At 52.8% G+C, this 24,822-nt stretch overlaps 8 protein-coding genes across 8 annotated transcripts; 6 read left to right on the top strand and 2 right to left on the bottom strand.

Moving 5' to 3' along the window:
* Nucleotides 1-383: 383 nt before the first annotated feature.
* J4E92_002642 (uncharacterized protein) lies at nt 384-1,325 on the top strand (the record flags this gene model as incomplete). Its single annotated transcript, XM_051494045.1, has 3 exons — nt 384-481; nt 537-898; nt 946-1,325. The coding sequence occupies 3 exons, from the start codon at nt 384-386 to the stop codon at nt 1,323-1,325; spliced, it is 840 nt and encodes a 279-aa protein (XP_051355724.1).
* Nucleotides 1,326-1,857: 532 nt separating this feature from the next.
* On the top strand, nt 1,858-3,220 carry J4E92_002641 (uncharacterized protein; the record flags this gene model as incomplete). The annotated part of the gene is made up of 2 exons (XM_051494044.1): nt 1,858-3,044; nt 3,109-3,220. 2 exons carry the CDS (start codon nt 1,858-1,860, stop codon nt 3,218-3,220), a joined length of 1,299 nt encoding a protein of 432 aa, XP_051355723.1.
* A 2,455-nt stretch (nt 3,221-5,675) lies between these two features.
* Nucleotides 5,676-6,038, top strand: J4E92_002640 (uncharacterized protein; the record flags this gene model as incomplete). Its single annotated transcript, XM_051494043.1, has 1 exon — nt 5,676-6,038. One exon carries the CDS (start codon nt 5,676-5,678, stop codon nt 6,036-6,038), a length of 363 nt encoding a protein of 120 aa, XP_051355722.1.
* Nucleotides 6,039-6,234: 196 nt separating this feature from the next.
* Nucleotides 6,235-9,330, bottom strand: J4E92_002639 (uncharacterized protein; the record flags this gene model as incomplete). Its single annotated transcript, XM_051494042.1, has 7 exons — nt 6,235-6,378; nt 6,447-6,907; nt 6,964-7,120; nt 7,186-7,474; nt 7,957-8,057; nt 8,108-8,672; nt 8,726-9,330. 7 exons carry the CDS (start codon nt 9,328-9,330, stop codon nt 6,235-6,237), a joined length of 2,322 nt encoding a protein of 773 aa, XP_051355721.1.
* Nucleotides 9,331-11,168: 1,838 nt separating this feature from the next.
* Nucleotides 11,169-11,859, top strand: J4E92_002638 (uncharacterized protein; the record flags this gene model as incomplete). Its single annotated transcript, XM_051494041.1, has 3 exons — nt 11,169-11,353; nt 11,410-11,512; nt 11,668-11,859. The coding sequence occupies 3 exons, from the start codon at nt 11,169-11,171 to the stop codon at nt 11,857-11,859; spliced, it is 480 nt and encodes a 159-aa protein (XP_051355720.1).
* Nucleotides 11,860-12,544: 685 nt separating this feature from the next.
* Nucleotides 12,545-14,912, top strand: J4E92_002637 (uncharacterized protein; the record flags this gene model as incomplete). The annotated part of the gene is given in 2 exon segments (XM_051494040.1): nt 12,545-12,586; nt 12,600-14,912. The coding sequence occupies 2 exon segments, from the start codon at nt 12,545-12,547 to the stop codon at nt 14,910-14,912; spliced, it is 2,355 nt and encodes a 784-aa protein (XP_051355719.1).
* A 456-nt stretch (nt 14,913-15,368) lies between these two features.
* J4E92_002636 (uncharacterized protein) lies at nt 15,369-16,994 on the bottom strand (the record flags this gene model as incomplete). Its single annotated transcript, XM_051494039.1, has 2 exons — nt 15,369-16,456; nt 16,514-16,994. The coding sequence occupies 2 exons, from the start codon at nt 16,992-16,994 to the stop codon at nt 15,369-15,371; spliced, it is 1,569 nt and encodes a 522-aa protein (XP_051355718.1).
* A 796-nt stretch (nt 16,995-17,790) lies between these two features.
* Nucleotides 17,791-23,044, top strand: J4E92_002635 (uncharacterized protein; the record flags this gene model as incomplete). Its single annotated transcript, XM_051494038.1, has 4 exons — nt 17,791-18,002; nt 18,054-21,350; nt 21,419-21,620; nt 21,671-23,044. 4 exons carry the CDS (start codon nt 17,791-17,793, stop codon nt 23,042-23,044), a joined length of 5,085 nt encoding a protein of 1,694 aa, XP_051355717.1.
* Nucleotides 23,045-24,822: the final 1,778 nt, after the last annotated feature.

Below are 24,822 nucleotides of genomic sequence, written 5' to 3'. Positions count from 1 at the left end.
GCCTGCTGAACTGGTAAAGAGAGGGCGGTCGCTTTGTTGCTGTGGTGGGAGTTTGCAGTGGCGAGCCTTATACTGGGGAAGGTGCGTGAAAGGACACTAAGAAAGGCAGTTGCAGATTATGCAGGCGCAGTGATGAGTCAAGGTCGACTCATGCGACGGAGCAGCCGGGCGCCGACACGTCGGGCTTTGAGGGAGCGCGTGAATTGATTGCTGATGTGGGAGCTGTCGCTCGCATCGGAAATTCCATGGGCGCGTCATACCCAGGGTCCGGCCAATCGAGGCTACGGCTAGTTCCGGGCGTCCATGGTCGCCGCGTTGGAGCTTCACAGCGCGAACAACACCATCGCCCGCCGACCACCCACGCACCCGCCCTCGCCCCCATCATGGTCAAGTCACTCGTCGGCGCCCTCGCTCTGGCAGCGCTACCCTCGGCCCTCGCCTTCCGCAACACGTCGCCCTTCTTCCTCTTCTCCACGGCCGAGTACGCCTCCGTCACCGCACGCCGCGCATCCTGACGTCCTAGCTAACAGCTGCAGCCTCCTAATCCCCAACAACGACGCCGCCATCGCTGAGTCATCCGAAGTCACCGTCGACATCCTCAAGGCCCTCGAGCACTGCCCGACCAAGTCGTACATCATCATCGAGCAGGATGGCGTTTCCGCCGCCGACTACGCAGACGGACGCGCCATGCCACAACTGAGCCAGTACATGTCTGGCCAGCACTCCGAAGTCAAGTCCACTGTGGCGATTCCCGACGTTGTTGGCACTGTCGATGCGGGAGCCCTCGCCGACCATCTGGTGTCCAAGTGTGGGCAGGATGGTGGATTCTTCGGTCGAACAACCAACCCAGTGCGCCCAGGCTCGCAGGCGTTCCGCATCGAGCAACTTCAACGCGATGGTAGGCAGTACATACTCAGCATACTTTACCCGGGCTGACCAGTACAGACACCAAGTTCGACAACCTGATTGTCAACTCGGCCAAGTCCCAGGACTACACCTTCATCTACATCACCACCCCTCCCACCGAGGCGCAAGCCAAGGAGTCGCTCGAGCACCACACCTACGAGATGGAGACCTCCTTCCCAGAATCCGTGCAGATGGAGCTGAAGCGCGATCTCTCTTCGCATGCCAAGCGGGCAAACTCGACGGAGGGCGGCCTGTTCGAGAAGTACCAGTACTTCACACCCGGCATCTTCATGGGATTCGCTGCTATTATTCCGCTGTTCCTTATCCTTCTGGTCGGCATCCGAGCCCTCACCAGTCTCGAGGTTTCATACTTCGCCTTCAGCAAGGAGATGGGCCCCAACGCGCAGAAGAAGCAGTAGAGGAATTTCAGTGGATAGAGAACTTGTTAGCGCACAATGTATATCCTGTAAGTTAGTAGGCATGATGGACCGGCGTTTGGAATCTGGATCTGTAGCGAAATACCAACATTGTGTTACCCAGGATTTGCCTTTACCTGACATCCTTTTCTACTGATAACAGAAGCCCTGCATATATAACAACCAGACAGGCGCGTAAGTCAACGTTGGCGGGCCGTTCGGGCTGCTAGACTGATAATGTTAGCTGCTCGGTTCCCCAACGTTTTACCGAGAACTCAACACGCCGGAGTACCACCTACGTGCACAGTCTGCGCTAGGTCAGGCCTCCACGGGTACACGAACAAGGGGTTCCCATCCGATGTGTGGCAAGCATTCTGGGGTAAAGTGTATATGTACAGCTTTCTGTATTTGAAATTCAAGTTCACTCTTCGACATCTCACCGTTGACGAGTACACAAGTCATTCAAAGACAGGCCTAGTGTCTATCAAGAGCTGTTGCTACGACCCTGAAAAGCAATACTCGCAGACATCCCACCATGGCCTCTCCAAAGCCGATGGACATTATCATCTTAGGTGGTGGCATAGCTGGCCTAACAACTGCCCTCTCCCTCACAAAGTTCGCGCCTGTTTCATCACCACCAAACATCACCATATTCGAGATCCGGCCTGAGCCCGCTACCATCGGCGGTGCCGTAAACCTCACACCCAACGCTCTGCGTCTACTATCACATCTAGGAGCTCTCGATGAGATCCGCGCCAAAGGATATGGCGCCGAGTGTCTCGCGGTCGAAGTCTTCGATCTCTACACCAACGTCAAGATAGCAGAGAGCTCATTCAAAGGACCAGAGGGAAAGGGATTGGGCGATCCTCCATTTACTGCCTTGCGAATCACAAGAGGAGAAGCACTCAAGGGAGTACTCGCCGCCATCGAGAAGCAGCCCAACATCAAGCTCATCTGCGGCAAAAAGACAACCAAGATCAACGAAAGCGACACCAGCGTCACCATCGACTTTGAAGACGGCGGAAGCGCAACCGCAGACATACTAATCGGATGCGACGGCATCCACAGCGTCACCCGCCTCAAGCACGTCGAGCCCGAGCGCAAAGCAATGTACAGCGGAATCTGCAACGCCTTTGGCTTTGCCCCACGACGAAAGATGTCCGAAGACAGCAAAGACTACGAGCCCACGCACTTTGACGTCAGCGGCATGAACTTTGGCCGTCGCGGCATGATGCTGACGTCTTTCCACGACCAAGCCCGCGAAAGCATCTACGTAGGCGCACTGATGCAAGTCCCCGAGATCGCCGACCGAAACGGCTGGAAGGCAGCAGGCGCCGATGCGCAGAAGACGCGGGACGAAATGCTGGAGCGGTATTCTGGTGCTGCGAACCCGCAGATTGCGCATTGGATTGAAGACGCAGAGGGTCTGTATCTCTGGCCTGTGTTTACGCTCTCCAAGGGAGGCAAATGGGCTACCGACCGCGTTATGCTGATTGGAGACTCTGCTCATGCTATGCCTCCGCAAGGCGAGTCAACGGGTATCGTGTTTGAAGATGGTGTCCTGTTCTCGCGCTGCTTGGCCAAGTGGATGGAGAGTAAGCGCGATGAGGGTGTACCGGTCAAAGAAGCGTTTGATGCGTACGAGACTCTGAGACGTGCTCGTATCGACACTGCGTTTGATGAGAGTCAGAGTGTGGTCAAGACGGTGCAGGATACGCCTTGGTAAGATCTCCCATGTACGGCATGAGCGTGAGACATACACTGACTTCGTACATCGTCATTTTAGGTTGGGTCACAAGATTAAGATGAATGTTGTACCGTGGTATCTTTGGTGGACGAGGAGCTATCGCGAGAAGCATTTTGTCGAGGATGTTACGACGTGTGATATTGGGTACTGATAGGCTGATGCCCTGCTTACACGAAATGGCACAGTGCTCCACTTGAGGAATCCAGGTCCAAGTTTTTTACTCAAATCTCACATGGCCCGCTCATATTCTTTACCTTGTCTGCTCTTCGATATCTGATCTTGCATCTTCATATCGGCCGACTCTACTTTCATCGCTTCCAATATCGCTTACAACGCTCATCCCTTCCTCAAACGCCACCAAAATGTCTTAGTATTGTTCTTCAAGCGCGCTCGTCCGTTCATTTAAAGTCCATTCGATCGAGACTGCGCCATCTCCGAGGGGCCAGACGAGAAATGCAAACTATATAGAGAGCTCTATAGGCTTCTAGTGATGCTCCAGTACAACATTCCACAGCCTTTCAAACTCCGTCTCTTGAAACAAATCTCCAAAGCCGTTTTTTGCAAAATGCGACCCTTCTTCGATGCTACAGAACTTCCTTCCTTCCGCTTCACAGACGAATCAAGTTCATACCGGGGGTTACGTCTGAACTGCATGTTTAGCAACCTCAGTCCTGTTGCGAGTCCTGTTTCAACAACAACCCCGACCATCGGTTCCATACCCCACGCCCAGCGAAACGATTCAGCGATTACCACACCAGTTCTGAAAACTACAAAACCGATTGAGGACAAGGCTATGGAGGCCGAAGTGAATGCTGTCTAGTCAGAGACTACGTGAGATGGACAAGACGTGATGGCTTGGTGTTGAAAAAGGAAAACGAGGTTACGGCCATACTTTCGACAGAGGAAGGTAGACACATGCAATATTAGGAAGAGCCACATGTCCAACGTTTGCCCAATTATGCCCTGCTGCCACTATAATGTCAATAAACAGGTCAAAGCACGAATGAGAGAGAATCATCCCTCTCTTCGCAGCCCACTACAACCCACCTCACCACCCCATCCCACACCCAAGACAACAACACCCACCACAACCCACCCGCCATTTCCCCATGCAGCAACTTCTCCAACTCTCATCGATCACTGCAACACAACCACCTTGATCCATGCTCACACTGCACCGCGCAAAAAGGCGAGAAAAAGCGAAAAGCGCGACACTCGCTCTACTGCACGGGATGCGCACGCGCAGCGCACGGTCATTGGCTGCGAACTGGGTTCCTTGTGTGGAAAGAGTGGATTGTCACACCGGTATACTTACCTCCCGTTGTTTGGCGAGTCGTGTGGTGAATGGATTGGCGGGTTGTTCCCTGTAGGGTGCTGTATTGAAGGAGTGGAAATGGGTTAATTAGGGGGATGTAGTGTGGTGTGTGTGGGTTGGGTTGGTGGAATGCGGATGACGGGTGAGATCTTGTGAGGGAAGCGGCACGGGATCAAGCCCGAGGGGTAGGGGTGCGTGGGTCGGTGGGAGGGTTGTGCATTGCCGTGTCTGCTGCGATGGAGCAAGTTTGGGAAGGTTTAGTGGAAGTTAGGAAGGATAGGACGGTTTCATAGCAGCTTTCTTAAGTAGAAGTATGAGGTGGTTATGTTGTGGAAAGGCGTTCTGCGGCTCCGCATCAAGCGTTGGTGCATAGTTGTACCAAACTCTCAACAAAACCGGTGCTTCGCTCCACATCTCTCTAAATACTTGCATTCAAGCCGGTATCATTAATCAACATACACAACCGACTCCCTCAAACCCAACGCCCAGCATAAGAAGTCGTATTCCTCACATCGCCGTCCACGAGAATCTTCCCTTCCTGCTTCTAAAGTTCTCCCCCTCAACACCCGCCCGTGCCACACGGCTGCATGAACGGCCCCCGATTCCTAGCAACAACCCACTACTTTACCAACGCCGCGCCGTCGCCCCCCTCCCCCCAAAAAAGGGTCCTTAGCGCTTCATGTGATCGCATTTTGCTGCATAATCGCAAGGCTAAGTATACGTTTGCAGCCGTTCCAGTGATCCACGGTTTGCAATGTCAGACTGCCGTATGCGGTAAATGGCCCCACTTTGAGCAGGTCGGTTGGTTGGAGTCGGGAGGAGACGCGTGAGTTTGGTGTTTTGGGCTTATAGATGCTGTAAGGGTTATGCAGGTGGTAGGTCTTTGGCCTCGAGGTTGTCCGCGACGGCGCTGACTCGTTGGGTGCGACTGTCATTGTCAATCGAGGATGCAAATGGGGAGGCTTGGCGGTTGAAAGTACCTCGGCAGCAGGTGGAAATCGTGCAGCAACGCGTCACATTTTGACGGACAAACGAAGAACAAGTCATTTGTCTGTTCTCGAGTGTTTCGTTCACGTCTCCGAAGTTCAGAAATAAAGTTACCCAGGTCTGTGTAGGATACTAAACACAGTCCCTCGTCATTGGTGGTTTCCTCGCTGGTATGCTTCTCCCTCGAAAAGATTCAGCCCTAGTTGACTGTATCTGTGGTGGATGCTCACACAGTTCAGTAGCATCCAGAGAAACGACCCAGCAGAACTTCAGCTACCAAACGCCGAAAACAACATCACCAACCATGGCGCCAAAAAATCTTCGCAACACATACACGCCGCCTTCGAGCCCACACCTCAAGCCCATCATCATCTGTGGCATCGTAATGGCCCTTGCCGCTGCTCCTACCCCCGCCATACTTCATCCCGGTAACCTCAACTCACCGCTTCCGGAAAACGTTGCTACAGCTGGACGTTGGATTCAGACTGGGTTGTTCTACTTCCTCTATGGCGCACATGCAGTCGAGACACTCATGTTCATGAAGAGATTGAAGGAGCACGGTGTTGGTTTCTTAAGCGCGGCGTGGGTGAAGTGGGTAGCGACGTGTTTTGTCGGAGGAAAATTCTGCTTTGAGCACTTTGATCGTTTGGTGGGAAAGAAGGCTTAGACGGAGGTGGAGAGCAGATAACAGACAGTAAGAGAAGACAAAGATAAGAATGAAGAAGGCACATTGAAATCGAACGGAATTGTATTCAGTAGAAGAGGATTTGGAAACTAAAAGTATACAGGCGTGCGACCCACTCCTTCTCATTGTCAGGTAAACTCTCGATACCTTTTTGCTCAATTTCAGCAACAAAGGATGCTTACGTCTGCGTTGTGTTCTTTCCGTTCAACACATCCAAGAAAGCTGTGTAAGCAGGCTTCTTCTGGAAGTTGTCCGTCCAGAGCAATGCAGATCCCTCACCGTTGAAGGTGCCAGGAACCCAGGAATACTTATCCGCAACACCCTAATCACGACAAGTTAGCACATATACTCAAGCCATGGTAGATGAAGGGTGAAACAGCTGAAACTTACCCAGATAGTCATGCCGACACAGCGTTGCACGTTAATACAACTCTGAGCAATCCTCGCCCAAGCCGCCGCCGCATCCGTCAACTTCTGCGAGTTACTCGGTGTGCGAGATCGTACGTCCAACTCGGTGTACGCAACATCAACACCAAGATCAGCGTAATCCTGAAGCACCTTGGTCAACACCGCTGTGCTGGGCGTAATGTCGCTCTGGGTGCCTGTAGGCTCAGAGACTACATGGCCCTGCAGACCCACGCCGTCGATCTTGACGCCCCAGGATTGCACGAGCTTGACGATGCGGAGAGCGCCTTGGTGCTTGGCCGAGCCGTATTCGAGATTGTAGTCGTTGTAGTAGAGTTTGGTGGTTGGGTCGGCGGCAGCGGCCATGCGGAAGGCGATGGGGAGGTATTGTTCGCCGATTACGCGGAGGAAGACGTTGTCTCTGTTTGTGCCGTCTTCGTTGAGTGCTATTGGTAGTACGTCAGCTGGGTTCATGTCTCTTGCTCTCACATAGTGTTTGTACCTTCGTTGACGACGTCCCAGTGGGTACATTTCCCCTTGTATCTTCCCATGACTTGCTTGATGTGGTTCTCCATTACGCCCATCAAGGTGGCGTTGTTGTTGATTTGGTTCACCCAGCCTGGCAACTGACTGTACCAGACTAATGTATGGCAGCGCATCTATTGTACCTGTTAGCTCATATCACTGCCAGTGTTTACCTGCGGTGCTATGATGGATATCCTACCTGCTTTCCGTTCTGGGTCGCAAAGTTCGCAACAGCATCTGCCTGTCCCCAGTTGAACTGGCCCCGATTGGGCTCTGTGGCATCCCACTTCATAGCATTCTCAGGCGTAATGGAACCGAATTCCGCACTGCGGATGATGTTCTGCTCGGTGTTGTCATTGCGGATGGTTAAAGAAGTGCCGATGTAGGAACGGCCTCGCGCTTTCATGGCCGCATCAAGCGCTGTAGCTGTCTGCTGGCGAGGGTCGAGAGGCGTGCATGTGGCGATGCTGGCCAAAGCCAGAACGGTGCTGAGGGTAGAGAAATGCATCTTGGGTATTGGCCGTGACTTTCATGGTGAAGACTTGGGTGGCTCTATATATCTGATCTGTGACCCGGATGTTATACGATGCCAACCGGGTTTTCTATCTGATGATCTCAAAGTACGATGCAAATACCCGTCTTGACATGTGTCTCTTAGAGTACTACACCCGTACAGCTAGCTTCCATAGTGTCGGTCATACTGGGCAGATCTGGCTCAAGAATGTACCCGGTGTAGAGCGCATGTGCACCATGTAAGACATATCGGAGAAATTAAAGATCGTTTATGTCAAGCAGGGTCGATGGGCTTGGTATCTGCTAAGTGTGCGGGGGAAGGGATTCCTCGAGCATGGCCCTTTAGCCTCTTTACCCGCTCGGCACATGTTCGGTACTCCTCACGGTAAAGTCGTGGACATGCGAGATGTACCTGAACATCATCGTGAATATACCCGGGGTCTACTATACTTGTTACCTGACTGCCAATTCAACCAGAAAGTCCACGTTGTACGCCACACCGCCGTCGACGACATATCTGCCGGATTTGTTGATCTGGATGTCGAACCGACGAATAATCTTTCAAGTTAGCAAGAAACATCGCGAGATCTATTTCAGGAAGAACTTACCTCCGGCAACAGCTTGTACATCTCCAACTTTGCGACATCTTTGCCCAGACACATCCTCGGTCCAACCCCGAACGTGAACTGAGCTGCTTCCAGCTCGAAGTTTCTCTTCTCACCTTGCATCCATCTCTCAGGCTTAAAGTCTTCAGCATCCTTCCCGTAGAAGCCCTTGTCTCGCTGCACGACGTACGCCTGGCTAGTGACATCCATTCCGCCAGGCACATAGTGTCCATCAACGACTTTGCCACCCTTTGGTGTCACCCTAGGGAACAGATTGGGGGCCGGTGGGAAAAGGCGAAGCCCCTCCTTGATGCATGCAATGAAGAACGGCAGATGCTGGAGGGTTTCATCATAACGGATTGGAGTTGATAGGAGGCCTGCTGAATCTGCTGCATCGAGCTCTGCGCGAACACGTACGAGAGTAGACGGGTCTGACAATATGAGTCGGAGAATGCAACCCATTGCTGTGCCAGTTGTGTCTGCTCCAGCTTGGTAAAGAAGCGTAACATGGGCACGCTTTTGCGTCGGGGTCAGTGGTGAACCATCTGAGTAACGGGCGTCGAGACAGCTAGATATAATAAGTACGAAGATAACGCGTAAAGGGACCCTGAATATGCTTACTGCTGTAGGAAGTCTGGTCTTCCATCAAATGGCTTCTCTTTGTTTTGCTGCTCTCGCAGGGTGACCTGGCGGTCTGCCTCGCCCATCAACCAGCCCATCCCGTAGTCATTAGAGGTAGTTGGTAACAGCCAGACCCCTAGAACAGGCAGTCGCAGAATTCTCTCCCGCAAGAATCGAAATCTTCCCGAGAAGCCGAAGAATGTCAAACCTTTGCGCCAATTGGTCAATAAGAATTTTTCATCGCGCTGGTTCTCAACACTGCCGAAGGGCTGCGTGAACGAGATTATGCTGAGGATATCGGCTGCAAACTCGGCAACCTTATCAGAGAGACAGATGGTGCGCTTGGCCTCAGCATGTTCTCTCAGCTTCTCAACGAGCAGGGAAACGTGGCTATCGAAGCGAGGCTCCCATGCGTTCTTCAGTGGACCGATGGACCATGGTGCGTTCGATAAAGCCTTGCGCAAGACACGGTGCTTCTCACCGTCTATCGTAGAAACCAGATGCGGAGGTCCCAAAGCTCCACTGTCGTACATGCCAGCCCTAGTGTTGCACTGTGGGTCCCGATAGATGTCTTTGAGGGCGGACGGCTTGGGAAAGAGCAACATCGTAGGGGATATGCGTATTGGGCGGTCCGCTGTGTCAATGTCAGAAGCTGCAGTCGGGCAGGAACATGAAAGGGTCGCCTACTTCCGTACTTCTCTACCAAGTACATGAAGAACTGAGGCTCTCTGTGCAACACAGAGATTATGGCACCCACGACGGAGAACGAAGTTGCATACCACGGTCCCGGGAACTTTGAAAGAGGATGCAGCTTCTGCATGTATAATGTGCGACCCAATATTGCTGTAAAGAGAATCACAAACGTAGCAAGACCGGCGTTCAAAGCCTTTGCGGCGAGGTCTGCTGTATCAAAGATCGCCATCGTGCGCACGGCTTGCCAGTAGACCTCGTAGTGAATAGAACGTAAGTGTTAAGATTGAGAGATGGAGATAAAACAAGGCGTCAACAGTATTTATGTTGCTTAACAAAGCGCTCTCTCGCCCAGCGTGGATTGGCTCCATATCGGCTGCCTTTCGTGAGGGGCCCAGCGGAGCTCACGCCATGCTCGCATGCGATACACAAGCGCATGGGATGCATGTGTCTGGTATGTGTTCATGGCTGCAGTTGCGATGGTGGGGAAGCCTGTCGTGCTGGCGCCGTGGTGGATGCCTACGCTCAGCGCGTGTGAACGTATACAGCGCATTCGCCGAACGAGGCCAAACACCCACATGGATAGCTGCGAAGTAATCAAAAAGCTGCTTACGGAACACGCTTATTTGCTTAGCTACCAGCATTACAGGAGTGTGAATGAAAGTCGAGGCGAATGCACGTTGATCTCCAGGGCTATGTGGAGGGGGTGGCCGGGGCAATATGCAAGCGGCATGCGAGAATCCTAACGGGAGGAATCACGCGTCTGGGAGGACCAGGGCGAGCCTCAGTAATCATCGGATCTGGCATGTCTCGTACGCACTTTGCATGAGATATTGATAGGCGTACATGCATGATGCAGCGAAAAGGATAGAGTTGTAGAATCCAGAAAGTTGCCGTGCACGATGGGAAGTCGCTCAACACACAGTCCGTCGAGGCACCATTACGTCATTCAACCTTCCCAACCAGGTAGGTCTTACCAGCGCCGTCGAATCCAGCAATCTTGAGGGAACAGGATCGGGCCCGGGGAGGCATCAACAGACTGAGTGCTGGCCAGCCACTTCCTGCAGAACCTTCTCGCTACAGGGAACGCTCGCGATACAGAATTCCTTATCGCCCAAAATCAGCTGGGAGATCATCACAGATTTGGTTGGATGTCGGGGTGAAATTGATGTCAAGCGCATGTTGGAGAAGAAATCATGTTGGGTGGAAATCAATGTTCACTCAATTTCTGGCGCCGTAATCCACAGTCTCTCTAAACCTGCCGTATGGGGTAAGTGGGCTGTCTCAGCCAATCAAAGCTGATCGCATGCCCTCCGTCCTTCTTGTTCGCACCCCGCCCCCTGCTTCGCTGCCGACATGTGCTGACTGACGGCAACCCTGTGCCTGAACGGCAGATATGCGCAATCTTCCAAAAGGTTCCTACCCGTCGTAATCTTGTGTTAAACACACGCGGCGACATGACGATCCGCCCTGCGAGCTACACGTGCTTCAGGGTATCGTGTGAGTATTTCCCGTCATGTTTCCATGGTAGGGTGATGTGACGATGCGACGACACGCAGGGACAGGACAGGACGTCTGGGCCGCGATTGCATCGACTATCCTGTAATGATGCTTGGTACTGAACCAGAAGGAGAACCTCACTCTACCGCCCTCCATCAGGGTCCGGCTCTCTGGGGCGGGGTTCCGAGAGAAGCAGGTTATAACCTTAGAACACTTCCCCATCCATGGATTGAAAATTGAAGCGTCGTCCGTCATGTCTGACGTTAACCCACTCGATGTTTTGGCCATCAAGAATGTCGTATCGCGATATTGCCAGGCGTTGGATTTGAAGGACTTTGATCTGCTGGGGAAGGTTTTCATATCCGATGTCGAAGCCAGCTATCCTTTCAGTGAAGCTATGAAGAGCCTTGATGAGGTGAAGGATGCGATCAAGAACCGGTAGGTTCAACACTTGCATGTTGACAAGCAAAAGTACAAAGTCTGACAGTACACAGCCTTGGACCAGTCCGCACACATCACAACCTCACGACGCAAACCATCACATTCAGATCCGATGCGCAGACGGCACGAGCTGTAACTTACTTTCAGGGTGTACACGTAAGTCGCCAGAATTCAGTCCTTACTCTCACCTTGCAGAAGCAACCGGTATGCCTTGAAAGCACGTCAAAGCATTCGAGTCGCGCCATGACTTAGCTTGCCGTACATGGTCATTTCGTACCCGGATCATCAGGACTAGATGCTGAGTCTTGCAGTTCGGCCAAGGCCCTCACGAGGGCAAGATGCTATGCGCGTATGGCAAGTACGTGGACGACATGGTAATGCTGGAAGCGAAGAACGGCGACTGTGATGGTGTGCGCGGTGCGAGCGGGGTCTGGAGGATCAAGGACAGAACAGTCACCTTCACCCAGCGGATCGGAGATGAAAAGATCATGGAGGAGCATTGAGGGTTGCGATGTGGGGTGAAACTTGGTCGTTGCCGCCATTATCTAGCGCACCAATGCTGTTTATACCTTCCTCACCACTTGCAGTACAGCCAAGAGTTTTGACCACGTGTATGCGGCTGCCCAACTTGCGAGGCCCTGGCTTCCACGGTCGGCTTCCTCTCGCGTCAACACTGCCGTCCGAGGTTTCACCTCACTACTGTTGTCCTGCATAGTTATCTCATCACAATCATCGCAGTGTTACTATCGCTCACGCTCACCAAGATATTCTTACAATAACAACGACACCTCCAAACACGATGACACCAATGTTTAGCAACAACCTTCCTACCCCGCTAACAAAAGCACGGGAGACTGATGAAGCATTCCTCTAGACGAGGTGCAAGATATATATCCACGCGTAATACTGCTGCTACATTTACAAGCGCATAACTGACGTGCATAGGACACTGAGATGCGAATCGAACAGCTTCAAGAGACTACGTACAGAGTGGTTTTACTCACCCTACCGCAGCGACGAGATCGAGGCATACGATTTGTCCTTGAAGAAGAAAGTCAATGAGAAAGACACATGCTGCATCGTTTACATCCGGCACTTTTCTGTTACCGGCTTAGACTTTGCGTACTGCATACACGGAAGCGCAAACCTCGCGAAGTTTCATTCTGATGTACATGGCGCGACAGCGGTATGTTGGACCAGCTATTACTTACGACCAAGACCCAGCTGAACGTATGACTTATAGTACAACGGGCCCATTCTTGCTTCGTTCATATCGCTCCTCGGGCAAGAACTTATTGTAGAAGACGAAGAATCCCAACGAATATGCTGGTCCACTTTCAAAAAGGTACCGAAGCAATGCGGGAAGTTTGAAGAAACTCCCACAAGGGCTGAGAAGATTCGCTGGCGCTACATGTTTGAAACAGCGCGATTGGCGTTCAGCAAGATGCGATTCGATAACGAAGACTTCCAAAAACTCGAGAAGCTGGTGGGAGATGCCAGCAGGCTGAGGGACGACACGCCTGAGGAAATCTTGGGCGTAAATGCCATCAGCGCGGGTCGGCACCACCAAGTACAAAGAGCCGCTATTGATCAAACCGTCAAATTGCTCCAGAAAAAGTACACCGACGATGAGGTTTACGACTTTCTGAAGAACGAACTGTATGGCCGGCGCCGGCGACAAGGACACAACTCACTCACTGATAAGCAGCGAGACCTTGTGGCCCGATTTTATAAAGTTCTCGATGATCTTGCGATTCTGAACGAAAGTGATGATAGCGATGACACAGCCGAAGACAAAGAGCATTTCGCAGAAGGATTAGTCCCAGCGACTGCAGAGAGGGACAATCTGGTCAGGAAGATAAAAGACGAACTTGCGCAGCCTATCGATGAATCTGACACGGTTGCATCCCCCAAGTCGTCGCGAAGGCTTGTTCAGAGTACGCCTTCAAGCGACGAGAAGCTGCCCACACAAGACACGACTGCAGCTCCGCGTACGACCGACGAAGGAACAACAAGAAGTCAGATTAGTTTTAAGGCGATACAAGAATTTCGCGAGCGCGTGGACATCGACTTTGAAGATGCCCAGAATTGGCTGGAACAGTTCAATTACAACGTGATCGACGCCGTGAACATGTACTACGAAGAGGAGGATGACGCAAATCGACCCGCATCGCCCGATCCACAGCTGGAGGCTGGCTCGAAGATGAGTCTTGAGTCTGGCATTCCTCCTCCTGGTGACTCGACGAGCAATAACAGGCGAACTTTCAAGCCTATCAATGATCCTGTCTTTACGCCCATGGGAATCTTGGAGCGAATGACAGACAAGCGTGCGGATCACAAAAGGCTGGAGAGCATGATACAAGCAGAGCAAAGCCAGGAAAAGCAAAGGGGGACGGGAGAGAACAGCGGCAGTCTGAAGACCACGCCAACACTTCCGGAAGTAACCACATCGAAGACACGCTTAGGTCGCTCCCACGCTGGTCGAGTCGTCTACTTAGACCCCCATGGCAATGTTATTGCACCAGTAGCAGAAGAACAGCCAGTACCAGAGAGTCAATGGCAAGCGTACCGAGCTATGAGAAGCAGACTACAAGTACAGTACTACGGTACTGAACACTGGTTCAACAACCCCGACCCCATTCGCGGCGTTCCTGAAAGAGAGAGACCTGACTACGTACGACCAGGCGATCTGGAATGCCACGATGCCACGACCTCGACTGAAGCTGCCGACGATGCTCAGAAGGCGTTCGCATCGATCCAGGCTGCAAATGCCGATTTAGTCGCCAAAGTGACCGAAGAAGAGCGCGAAGCCCAGCAAGAAAGAGACTTAGCTTACGCAAGATCACTGGATGCTCAACTCAATGGTGAAGTAGGAGGAACAGTTGCCGATGCAGCAGACGCGGGGTATGCGGAAGGAGAATGGGACGGTATCAAAGCTGCGATTGAACTCTCCAAGCAGGAAGCAAGACCTCCTGTGCCGAAATTTCCTGTACCGGAGTCAATTGACAACTACCCATCTACCCGCGGCAATGACAGTCCAACAAACAGTAACCACGACTCTGCTTTCGGCGGTGGTGAACACGACCCCCCACCACCCAGGCCGCAGAAGAAGCGAAAATCCATGGAATTGGACCAAGAAGGGAACAAGAAGGGGAAGATGAACCCACCATCTTTTGTCAGCATGCGAGATCTCGAGAAAGGGGAAAGTGACGTCGACGAGGCTACTCAGGAAAGGAAGCATGATCTCTTCGTCTCGAAAGAAGAAGATGCCTGGGATGGAAACGATAGCGATGCGGAATTCGAAGACGTCGACATCGACTTTGGCGACGACGAGGATGCAGGTACAGATGCCGATGCAGATCACGAACATTCTTCGGAGGAGGCCATGAAGGTTGATGAGGAAGAGGGCGATACAGATCACGAAGATTCTTCAGAGGAGACCATGAAGGTTGATGAGGAAGATGGCGATACAGATTACGAATACTCTTCGGACGAGACCATGAAGGTTGGTGATGAAGATGGTGATATAAGTGGGGGTTTATATCGATGGGGGTGAGTTGACATTTCAACGCCTGATGGCGTAGGCGCGGATGATACGCACTGGAATACATAGCAACATCGGCGAAGATGTGCATTCTGCGATGGATAGCTAGACATGTCTCATGGCGGAAGCGTATGATAATTCAACGCATTCTCACCTTCACACATGCTTTCTGAGATACCATGCCACGCACGTACATCAGTGGTCAGAGAAACTTTTCATAAAGTACTGATAGAATTCAATACTGAGACTAACACGACCACCCATTAAGTGCCCAAAGAATGCAAGGGTATTTGGCCGCACACAGGATAGTGGCGGCAATGTAAGAAGATCTAAAGACCCCAGGTATGTCGTCCAAGCGGTGATGCCTGGAAACATCTAACTACGTATTCGTTACTCATGTCTCTTGTACGCCTATACGTTGTAAGTAGCACCGTCGTGCGGTGCAGCGCAGCCGTTGGGCTGTCTGGACTACTCATTGTCCAAGAACTCTACCATCACGCTTGCACCCTTGAGTCCAGCGACTTCAATTGTGTCGTCGACGTGGTCGAGGAGGTTCTTGCCCATGAACGCCAGATCGAACTCAGCTCCTTGCTTGCCTTCCCAGGGTACGTCGGACTTGATCCACTCGTACACGCGGCGAACAGGATCCGAAAGGTTGAAGCGGCGCACGATTGGGCGTCCTGACGGCCCACGGAATTGGATGCGGGTCGTGACTTTGGGGTCGGTAACGGTCGGCTCGGTGTGGGGAGCATGTGCAGAGATAGCGGCAAAGACGGGATTTGAAGGAGCTGCCTCAGGCTCGGCCTCGGGTTCTGGGGCGGCTTCTTCGGCCTTGCCCTTGCCCTTGATGTTGTCCGTAGATTTGGTGAGAGCATCTGGGTCATCATCCTTTGGTCCCTTGCCGTTGTCCATGCTGTTTTGTAGTGCCATCTCTAGCATCTCCTCCTCAGTCATGCGGCCTACGTCCTTTTTCTTAGACTCAGACTTCCGCTTGGCTACGGGGTTCTTCGCGTTGACGTTGAGGCTGTAGCGATCAAGGAACTCGTGGAGCTGAGCATGGAACTCGACTGGCTCGGGTATCGGTGGGCCGGACCAGACCTTGACTTGCTCACCCGTTCGGGGATCGACGATGGCGATGTGAGGGTAGGCGTCGGAGCTGTCGCGGGCGTGGAAGTAGTAGTTCATGTACTGCTGTCCACGCTGGTCGTCTTTTGCGTATTGCATAAAGATGAAGTTCTCTCGTACCGTCGCTTTGATGTCTTCGTTCTTCCAGATGTCCCTGTTAAGGCGCTGGCAATCAAAGATTGCAGGATCTTGGATGTTGACGAGTAGCCACTTCTCCTCATCCTTGCCCATGTCTCGCGCCTTTTCCCAGGATCCCTGGTACATAATCTCGAATGGTGGGCGGAATAGCTCTGCGAGCATGTTCATCTTGGAGGACTGCTCGGAAGCACCGCCCGTCGCGGTCGCAAGCTCGCGTCGCCGAGTGCTCGAATCGGTCGCGTTGTCCCAGACATTGGTGTGGGTGGTGTGCTGGTTGAAGATACCTGCGCGGCCTTGATCCGATGGGTCAGCAAAGTCCGGGAATTGTATATATGAGGTGTGCGGCATACCTGTCCGCCGACGAGCCAGCTGCTCCTGGACCATGGCATCGAGATCCTCCTCGTCCTCAGCAGGCCCCCAGTTCGAGCCTGGCCCAACGAGTGTTTCCATCCTCCGCTCTATGGGCGCGCGGACCTCATCAGAGCCAGCTCCTCCAGGCGCGCCACCGCCGTACATCTCCTCTTGTAACCTCCGTGCCATGGCTTCGTCATCTTCCACGCCTGGCTGTGCTCGTGCGGGTGGCGTTGTGCCTTGTGGCGCAGGGTCGAAGTCCATGTCATCGTCTGAGTCGACATTGATGGGGTTCTGTGCGGAGGAAGCGGTGGCCGAGGGCTGCGAGGGAGCAGAAGGGGCATCGGCGAGCCCGGGGGAGTCGAAGAAGAGTTGGATGGCCTGCTCCAAGTTGCCATCGGTGAGACGCAGGTACTGGGCGGCCTTGTCTGGGTCGCACGAAGTGATGCCGCAGAAGTTGAGGACGTTCTCGTCGTCCATCTTGGGCGGCTGTGTGGGGTTCGACTTTGGGTGCTTGAGCGTGGTCCTGAGCTGGGGCAGGAAAAGACGACTCTTTAACCTATGGGGCAGGTTGCAGAAGCCTTTGTGAGGGCGGCGTGCTATTCCGAAGGCGCTGTTTGGCTCGCGTAGCAAGTTTGCGTGGTCGGGCGTGTGTCGAGAATTGTGTGTGGCGGTCGCGACTGCAATCGAGAGAGAACCGTGGTGGGGCAGTTAAGTACCCATCAACGTCCGGCAAGGGCTATCGAGGTGCGTGCACAGGGTAGGGCGATGCTTTGTGAGGCGGTGAGGGGGCTACACAGTGCGAGCTATGGGCGTCGAGTGCCAGTGTGATTGCAGGTGCGGTCGACGGCTTGTGACAGGCGCGGCTCCGGCGTGCTGGCGGGTACACGGCGGGGTGGTGGTCGAAGGCAATGGGACGGGCTAGGAGGGCGGCGAATTGCTAGCCGGGCGGTGTTGTAGGAGTGGCAGAGAGGCAGCAGGCGTCGACGTGGGCAGAAGCACGTCGAAGACGCGATGCGATTGTTGCAGGCAGGTGCGACTGCGTCATCCCGGTACCCGTGCGCCCACCCCTGTCGCTGTGAATGTCCGACACCACCTGTGGCAATCACGGACGAAGAGGCCCAATAGGTACACTACGACGCTGCATCGCTTGGTCATCCAGTCCTCCTGCCGCCCATGAGCCACGCCATCCGCGTCTGCCTGCTGCGCCTGCCATAAGACTCGCGTTTGTTGACCAGCACCCTCATTCGATAGTCCCATCACATCACATCACGCCATGGCGTCAGAACAAACCCCCGAAGCCAAAGAGCTTGCTCTGGTGGGCAAAGTCGAGATGCGCATTGCGCTTGCTAGCTCCGAGAAGAAGCTTGAGGACTTGCTCAAAGTCTACCTCTCTCCACTACTCCTCAAACTCGGCTCAGATAGCGTTGCTGTGCGGAATAAGGTCATCTCCATCTGCCAACACATCAACACCCGCATAAAGTCACAGTACGCTTTCATCCTCGCCCGACAAAGTGTTGCACTAACATAACATCGCAGAGACATCAAGCTCCCTGTGAGTGCTCTTCTAAAGCAGTATAAAGAGAATCCCGACATCTCTCTCATACGCCATTTCGACATCCTTTACATTCAGCAAGGCATATCGCGGCTTACGGTCGCCGAACGACTGGAGCTTCTTCCCATCCTGCTGCAAGGCATCGCCAAAGACTTTGAAAAGTCGGAACAGCATGCTTCTCAGCTGCTACATCTCATCCTACGTCTTCTGGTCCATTTCAAACTGCCCCTCCGCGGCAGCAAGGAGGACCATGAGCTGAGGTCAACTTTGGGCCTTTCCGATGACGATGCGGCCTTCCTCTCAAAATGGTTTGGGAAACTACTCATGCTAAGCATTGTGCGAGAGAGTAACCCTCAGGCCCAAGCCACGTTGCGTTGTCCGGGTTTATCTGTCGAAGACTACAAGTTCTTGACGCTGCAGGGCAAGCCAGATGCCTGGGATCCCACCTCCGATGCAGGCCTAAATCTGACTGAAACAAAAGCCCTGGTCACGCGCTTCATGGCAAGTGGGCTGTTCAAGGAAGATGAAAAGTTCTTGCCAGCACTATTCGCATCTGCAGATACCAACTCCCGGATATCAGAGGTTGGCGAGGACACTTTGAAACGTGTAATGCTATCCAAGGATCTTGAACAACCAGAAGTTGTGGAAGCTCTGTTCGAACTCTACTTTGGCTCGACCTCGACGACTGGATCGTTGCCCGTAAAGACACCACTACAAATCAGGATACTCAACGTCTTGTCAAGATCTGTCAGGTGCACTGCATACCCACGGCAAATAGCGAGGCTCGTTGAAGAAGGCCTTCTCTCACCAGAACTGAATGCGACAAACAAGACAGCAGGGAGGGAAGCTTCCAAGTTTCGCTCAGCCATCTTCTCACTAGTCAACTTCGTTGCACGTCGTGGACAGTCCTCCGACCTTTCCCAGGTTGCTGAAAGTCTGGTAGGCAACCTGAGGGCCTTCATCCAAGATCAAGGCTGGCCAACTCCAGATCATGACCAAGATATGGAGCTACGAGGCTATGGCTATGAGACCATCGGACTGTTGGCGAAGGCTGCCCCCGAAAAGATACTCCTAGAACCGTCCCTGGACTTGTTAGAGTTCTTGTTTCGATCTCTCCGTGAGGATTCGGCAGGAAAGGACGTAGCTGTCAGTATAGAGGAAGCCTTATCTTCAGTACTCGGCGCATTTTCGAAACCTTTCGATCCTTCTGTCATGCCCAGGTTCCGGCAGATACTACTTAGATACGCGTCTGTGGATCAACATAACACGCCAGCTTCGGATCGGTTTACAAGAAGCACACGTTATGTTGCGACACGATTTGCAAACCGCTGTCTTCCGTATGAGGATGTGCTGGCGCGATGGATCGACATTCTCGCTGTCAGTGGAGGGGCTTCCGAAAGGCATGAGGTCATAGAGGAAGGACGACGTGGTCTCGATCCATACTGGTTCAGAATGTCCAATACCCCACCCGGCGAACGCGAACAAAGCACATTGGTCTTTCCGGACTTCGACAAGCTGGTCAACTTTATTATCGTTCAGCAAGGGCAGGATGAAGACGCGATGGATATCGACGAGTCAGAGGACGCTCTTGTACAGATACAACACTTCTACCAGCAATACCCTGGAGCTCTACCGATTGTCATCAGCTTCTGTTCTAGCGTCGCGATGCAGTCTGCGCTACATGACAAAGAGATGGGTGAAGACATTCCGGAAGATTGGGACAGGAAGCTTTATGCCCAGATGACTACGGACATGCGCGCTCGGCAAGCGTTCCGTGCATATGCGGCAGACAAAGCCCACGCTCGATCGCTCGCAGTGATATTACGAGCCAGTTTTGACAGACTCACAAAAGACGATGTTAGTGACATTGGCGACATTGGCACTTCTTTCGTGCGAATGCTATCTTTACTACCGCAGCAGCACTGGGTTCAAGCTAACGTTGTCCGAGACTTCCGCGCTTTGCAGCCCTCTATCATAGCTAACAACACTGGGCGGCGATTCGCCGCCGCCCACGCGTATGGCTTGCTAGCATCGCACGATAGCATTGATCAAGACGCTCTTCAGTCCGCTCAAGTAGTCTTTTTCGACAAGCTCAGCACTTGGAAGTCGGCTGTCGGTGCTGATATCAATCAGATAAGCGGCATCATATTAGCACTTGGCTACTATTACAGCAGAGCGTTCTGGAGAAGTGGAGCAGCATCTGCAACGATAACTGATGATCATCCCATTCAACAACTGTTACAATCAGTAGTAGAGATCATGAAGGACTCTCGGGACGCGACTTTGAAGGGTGCAGCCTTCTCTTGCATCGATCAACTCAGTCTGTTCTACGTTATCACCCCCTCGTTGCTGTCCAAGTACGCAAAGGTCGAAGACATTGCGCAACAAATATATGATTCCGCCAAGACAGGCACGACCAGTGCCATCATGGCTTTAGGCCATCTATCCATGATCACAGAGGAGACTGGAGCCGAAGCTGAGGAAGCTATAGAATACAAGGCCATTGGTGACAAGCTATATGAGCTACATGAGGTCCGTCAGCCGGAAGTACACTTTTCGGTCGGTGAAGCTCTGAGCTGCTTCGCCAGTGGCTGGGACTCGAAGGCTCTGACTTCCGAACTCGACATTCTACATCCCAACCAACCGCAAGACCCATGGGATGCGCCCCTACAGACACCATCTGGACCTAAGCGTGAGAAGACGCTTGGAGCAGTTTTGGAAAAGACGTTGAAGGGTTGCGTGCAGACGAAACCCTCATTGAAGAAAGCTTCTGTAATATGGTTACTGTGTCTCCTACAGTACTGTGGTCACAAGCCCGAGATGCAGAGTTACCTTGGCCAATGCCAGGTAGCGTTTAAGAATTGTCTTTCTGATCGTGATGAGGTTGTTCAGGAAGCAGCCTCGCGAGGACTAGGGTTGGTGTATGAGAAGGGTGATCGCCAACTCAAAGATGACCTCGTCCGCGATCTAGTAGGCTCTTTCTCGGACAACAAGTCCAAGATGGCTGGTACTGTTACGGACGATACTCAGCTTTTCGAGCCTGGTGCACTGCCCACTGGAGACGGGTCCATCACGACTTACAAGGATATTCTGAACCTGGCAGCTGAGGTTGGAGATTCAAGTTTGGTATACCGTTTCATGTCAATGGCATCGAATAATTCCATCTGGTCAAGCAGAGCCGCTTTTGGTCGCTTTGGCCTGAGTAACATCTTCTCCGATTCAAGTGTCGACGGATATCTGGCCCAAAACCCCAAGCTTTACCCGAAGCTCTATCGATATCGGTATGTTCACTGACCTACTAGACAGCTGCTGAACGTTTTGACGACATCATATTCTAACATGGACTCAGGTTCGATCCAAACACGAATGTGCAACGCTCGATGAACGACATTTGGAACGCGCTCGTCAAGGACTCCTCAGCGACTATCGACAAACATTTTGACGCAATAATGGACGATCTTCTAGTCAGCATACTCACGAAGGAGTGGCGCGTTCGTCAGGCTTCTTGCGCAGCTATCGCGGACCTCGTACAAGGACGAAGCATTGAAAAGGTAAGGAAATCGCAGTACAACACATTAAGCATACTGATAACTCCGAATAGTACGAGAAATATCTTGACGCGATCTGGGGAAAGACCTTCAAGGTTCTCGACGACATCAAGGAAACCGTCCGCGTCGCAGCAGCATCTCTCGCCCGTGTCCTCACTGGCATACTCACTCGGTCCCTCGAAGCCGGTGATGCGTCAAACAAATCCGCAACCATCCAGCTCGAACGTGTCATACCCTTCCTCTTCTCCACCAGTGGCTTGGAGTCTTCGGCTGAAGAAGTCCGTCTCTTCTCAGTGCACACCTTGCTTCAGATCGTCAAGAAGAGCAACGCCAAAACACTTAATCCCCACGTTCCGGAGCTCGTGGAACGTCTGCTCGGGCTGCTCAGTAGCTTAGAGCCCGAAGCCGTCAACTACGTACATCTCAACGCCAGCAAGTACAACCTCACGGAGCAAAAGATAGACGACATGCGGCTTGCAAGCGTGCGCTCATCACCATTGACCGAATCTGTAGAGCGCTGCCTTGACCTTGCAGACGCAGACACCATGGCAGCTCTTGTGCCCCGCATTGAGGCTGCGATGAAAAACGCAGTTGGTTTGCCGTCAAAGGTTGGATGTTCGAGGGTCCTCGTCACTCTGGCTACACGACATCGCTTCTTGTTCAACCCATACGCCGACAGCTTCCTCAAGTTGATCCAGAAGCAGATACACGACCGCAATGAGACCGTCAGCTCCTCGTATGCGGCTGCAGCTGGCTATCTTGCACGGCTCGCTTCAGATAAACAGATCGTTGCCACCGTCACCTTCGTCCACAAGCTGTACTTTGAGTCTGAAGAAAACAGTGACAGGAACCGCCTACTCGCCGCGGATATCATGCGTGCCATCTCATCATACGCTACCGACCGCTTCACATCGTTCACGTCAGACCTGCTTCCATTCATCTTCCTGGCTAAGCACGACTCGGAAGAGCAAGTACGCAAGAGCTTCACAGAGACATGGGATGATCATGTCGCAGGTTCACGCACTGTCTCTCTTTACCTTAAAGAAATTCTTGCTCTTTCTGAAACACATCTAGAAAGCAGGCAGTGGGCCATCAAACACACAGCCGCCAAGACCATTGCTGACTGTGTCTTGCAAATCACCAACGCCGTCGGTAGCGAAAAGATCGAGCCCGTTACTGCGAAGGTCATCTGGCCTGTACTAGACAAGGCTCTTAGTGGCAAGAGCTGGGAAGGGAAAGAAGTTGTGCTAGAAGCTTTCGTACGGTTTGTAGAACGCTCGGAATCGTATTGGCAGGCTGTAGAGAACAAGGATGTGGCCAAGCAGTTGGAGAAGGTTGCGACAAGGGAGAGTAAAAGGCAGGAAGGCAAGAACGAGAAGGTTGTTGCTGGGGTGTTGGAGAAGCTCAGAGGGCACTTGAGCATGTAGGACATGGTTGATGCTCCGTAAATGGGACTATTGATCGTCTTTCGACTTCACGTGTATTCATAGTAGTATAGTAAACTCTAAATTTTGGTTCATTCGATTCTTGATGTCATGTCATCTTGCATCGAGCTGTATATTTTGGCGATCTTTCCGTCTTAGTCGCTCGAAGTCTGTGAGCTTCAACAGGCATAGCACTTTCCCTTGGACTCCTTCTCACTCGGGGTACAGTCCTTTACTCCGAGCATCAGACATTGTCTCACAGTCATCGGAATCCAACGCGGTATCAGCCCAACATCCAACCACTTACGTACGAGAGACAGAAACCGTGCATCACAACCCATGATCTATAAACCGCCCTCTTCCTTCGCTTCAGTCAGCCGAGGCGCAGCTCATCGCCTCCACTCGGCCGCCTGATCTCGACCCGCAGCATCAGGCGTTCATTTTCCGCGAGATGCCAAATTTCCAGCCCTATGTGCCGGGCTCCATCTTGGTACTAGCTCTGCAAGAAACGATCTGCAAGCACGAGGCACAGTCCATAAAATGACGATGGAGCGATCTCCATGCAAGCACAACGATTGAGTTCCAACGGCAGATTTGATAGTCCTCCCGCTTGCATGCACAACGAGGAGGCTATGTGATTGATATGCATGACGCCCATCGCCCTGCTATGATTGTTGATCGCAGGTTGACATGACAAGCGTGGAGTTTATAACACAGGCCTGTTGCAGCGGTCTTCTCCGTTTAGATTGTCCAGGCAGATATGTGTGCAGGAAAAGTCTCCGGGCAGGTAACCATACCCGAAGGTTCCCATCCGAACCCTGGACAGTTGGTTTCCAAATCCAATACCACACTACGACGCCGTGCCTCATTCACAAAGGGACCAACGGCCTACGAGGCGTGGTAACCACCACATCCATCGCCCCTCAGCCATGGACTTGGGAATCCATTTAAGCGCGTCTGACACATCCAAGGCCTTCGCTCTGGTCTTCTGTGCCGCGACGCCGCTGGGGATGAAAGCACACCGATGACTGACCCTTCTTGCGGCACGACTTCTCATGAGTCAGAGCAAGCGCGCTGGAGCGCGTACGGCGTAGACCGCCTCTCTGCTATTTCTGAGCCGCGGCAGTGTGGAATGGGCAGGTGCCGCTGGGGATGTGGGCTTGTCTTGTTCGAAAGCGAAAGGGAAGATTATGCGCAAGAGACGCGGCTCGGCGCTGTTCCGGCGGTATATTCAGTGCTGTCGCGTATGGAAGGATTTATTGACACGAGGGGTCATGAAACCAAGTATCTGAAAGAAGGGGATTGGGGAGATGGAAAATAGATGTGAGAGCATGGTTAGCGGCGTGCTGCTCCGCGAGGGATTGCTGCTACCTTTCCGATCATCAACGTTGCTCCCGTGTGGCTGGTGTGTGTGCGTTGATCTATTTGCACGCGCAGCACCCACCCACTTACCTCATCAACAAGAAACACCTACTCTCCAATTCACCTCCACCGCCTCAACCCCAACCTCCAAATACCACCCTAGCAAACCTCAATAGCTCCATCCGCAACCTCATCCGCATCCCCATTCCTGCCCACCTTCACATGATCAAACGTGAGCAATCGGCGACCCCAAGCCCACCTAGCGCCACCCGTCTCCACAGCCCTGGTTAAGCGCCCACCCCACCCCTGTGGCATCCCTGCGCACCCCATCTCGTCCATTTCACTGGCCAACTCGCCATACCGAGCTAGAAGAAGCGGGAAGGTTACGCAGCCTTGGGAAACTTTTGGGCCTGAGCTTT

This window comes from Alternaria infectoria (assembly GCF_024043175.1).
Source record: "Alternaria infectoria strain BMP 0036 chromosome Unknown scaffold_3, whole genome shotgun sequence".
Lineage (NCBI taxonomy): Eukaryota > Fungi > Ascomycota > Dothideomycetes > Pleosporales > Pleosporaceae > Alternaria > Alternaria infectoria.
The sequence above is the reverse complement of the archived record's forward strand: the minus strand, read 5'-3'. Positions and strand labels throughout refer to the sequence as shown.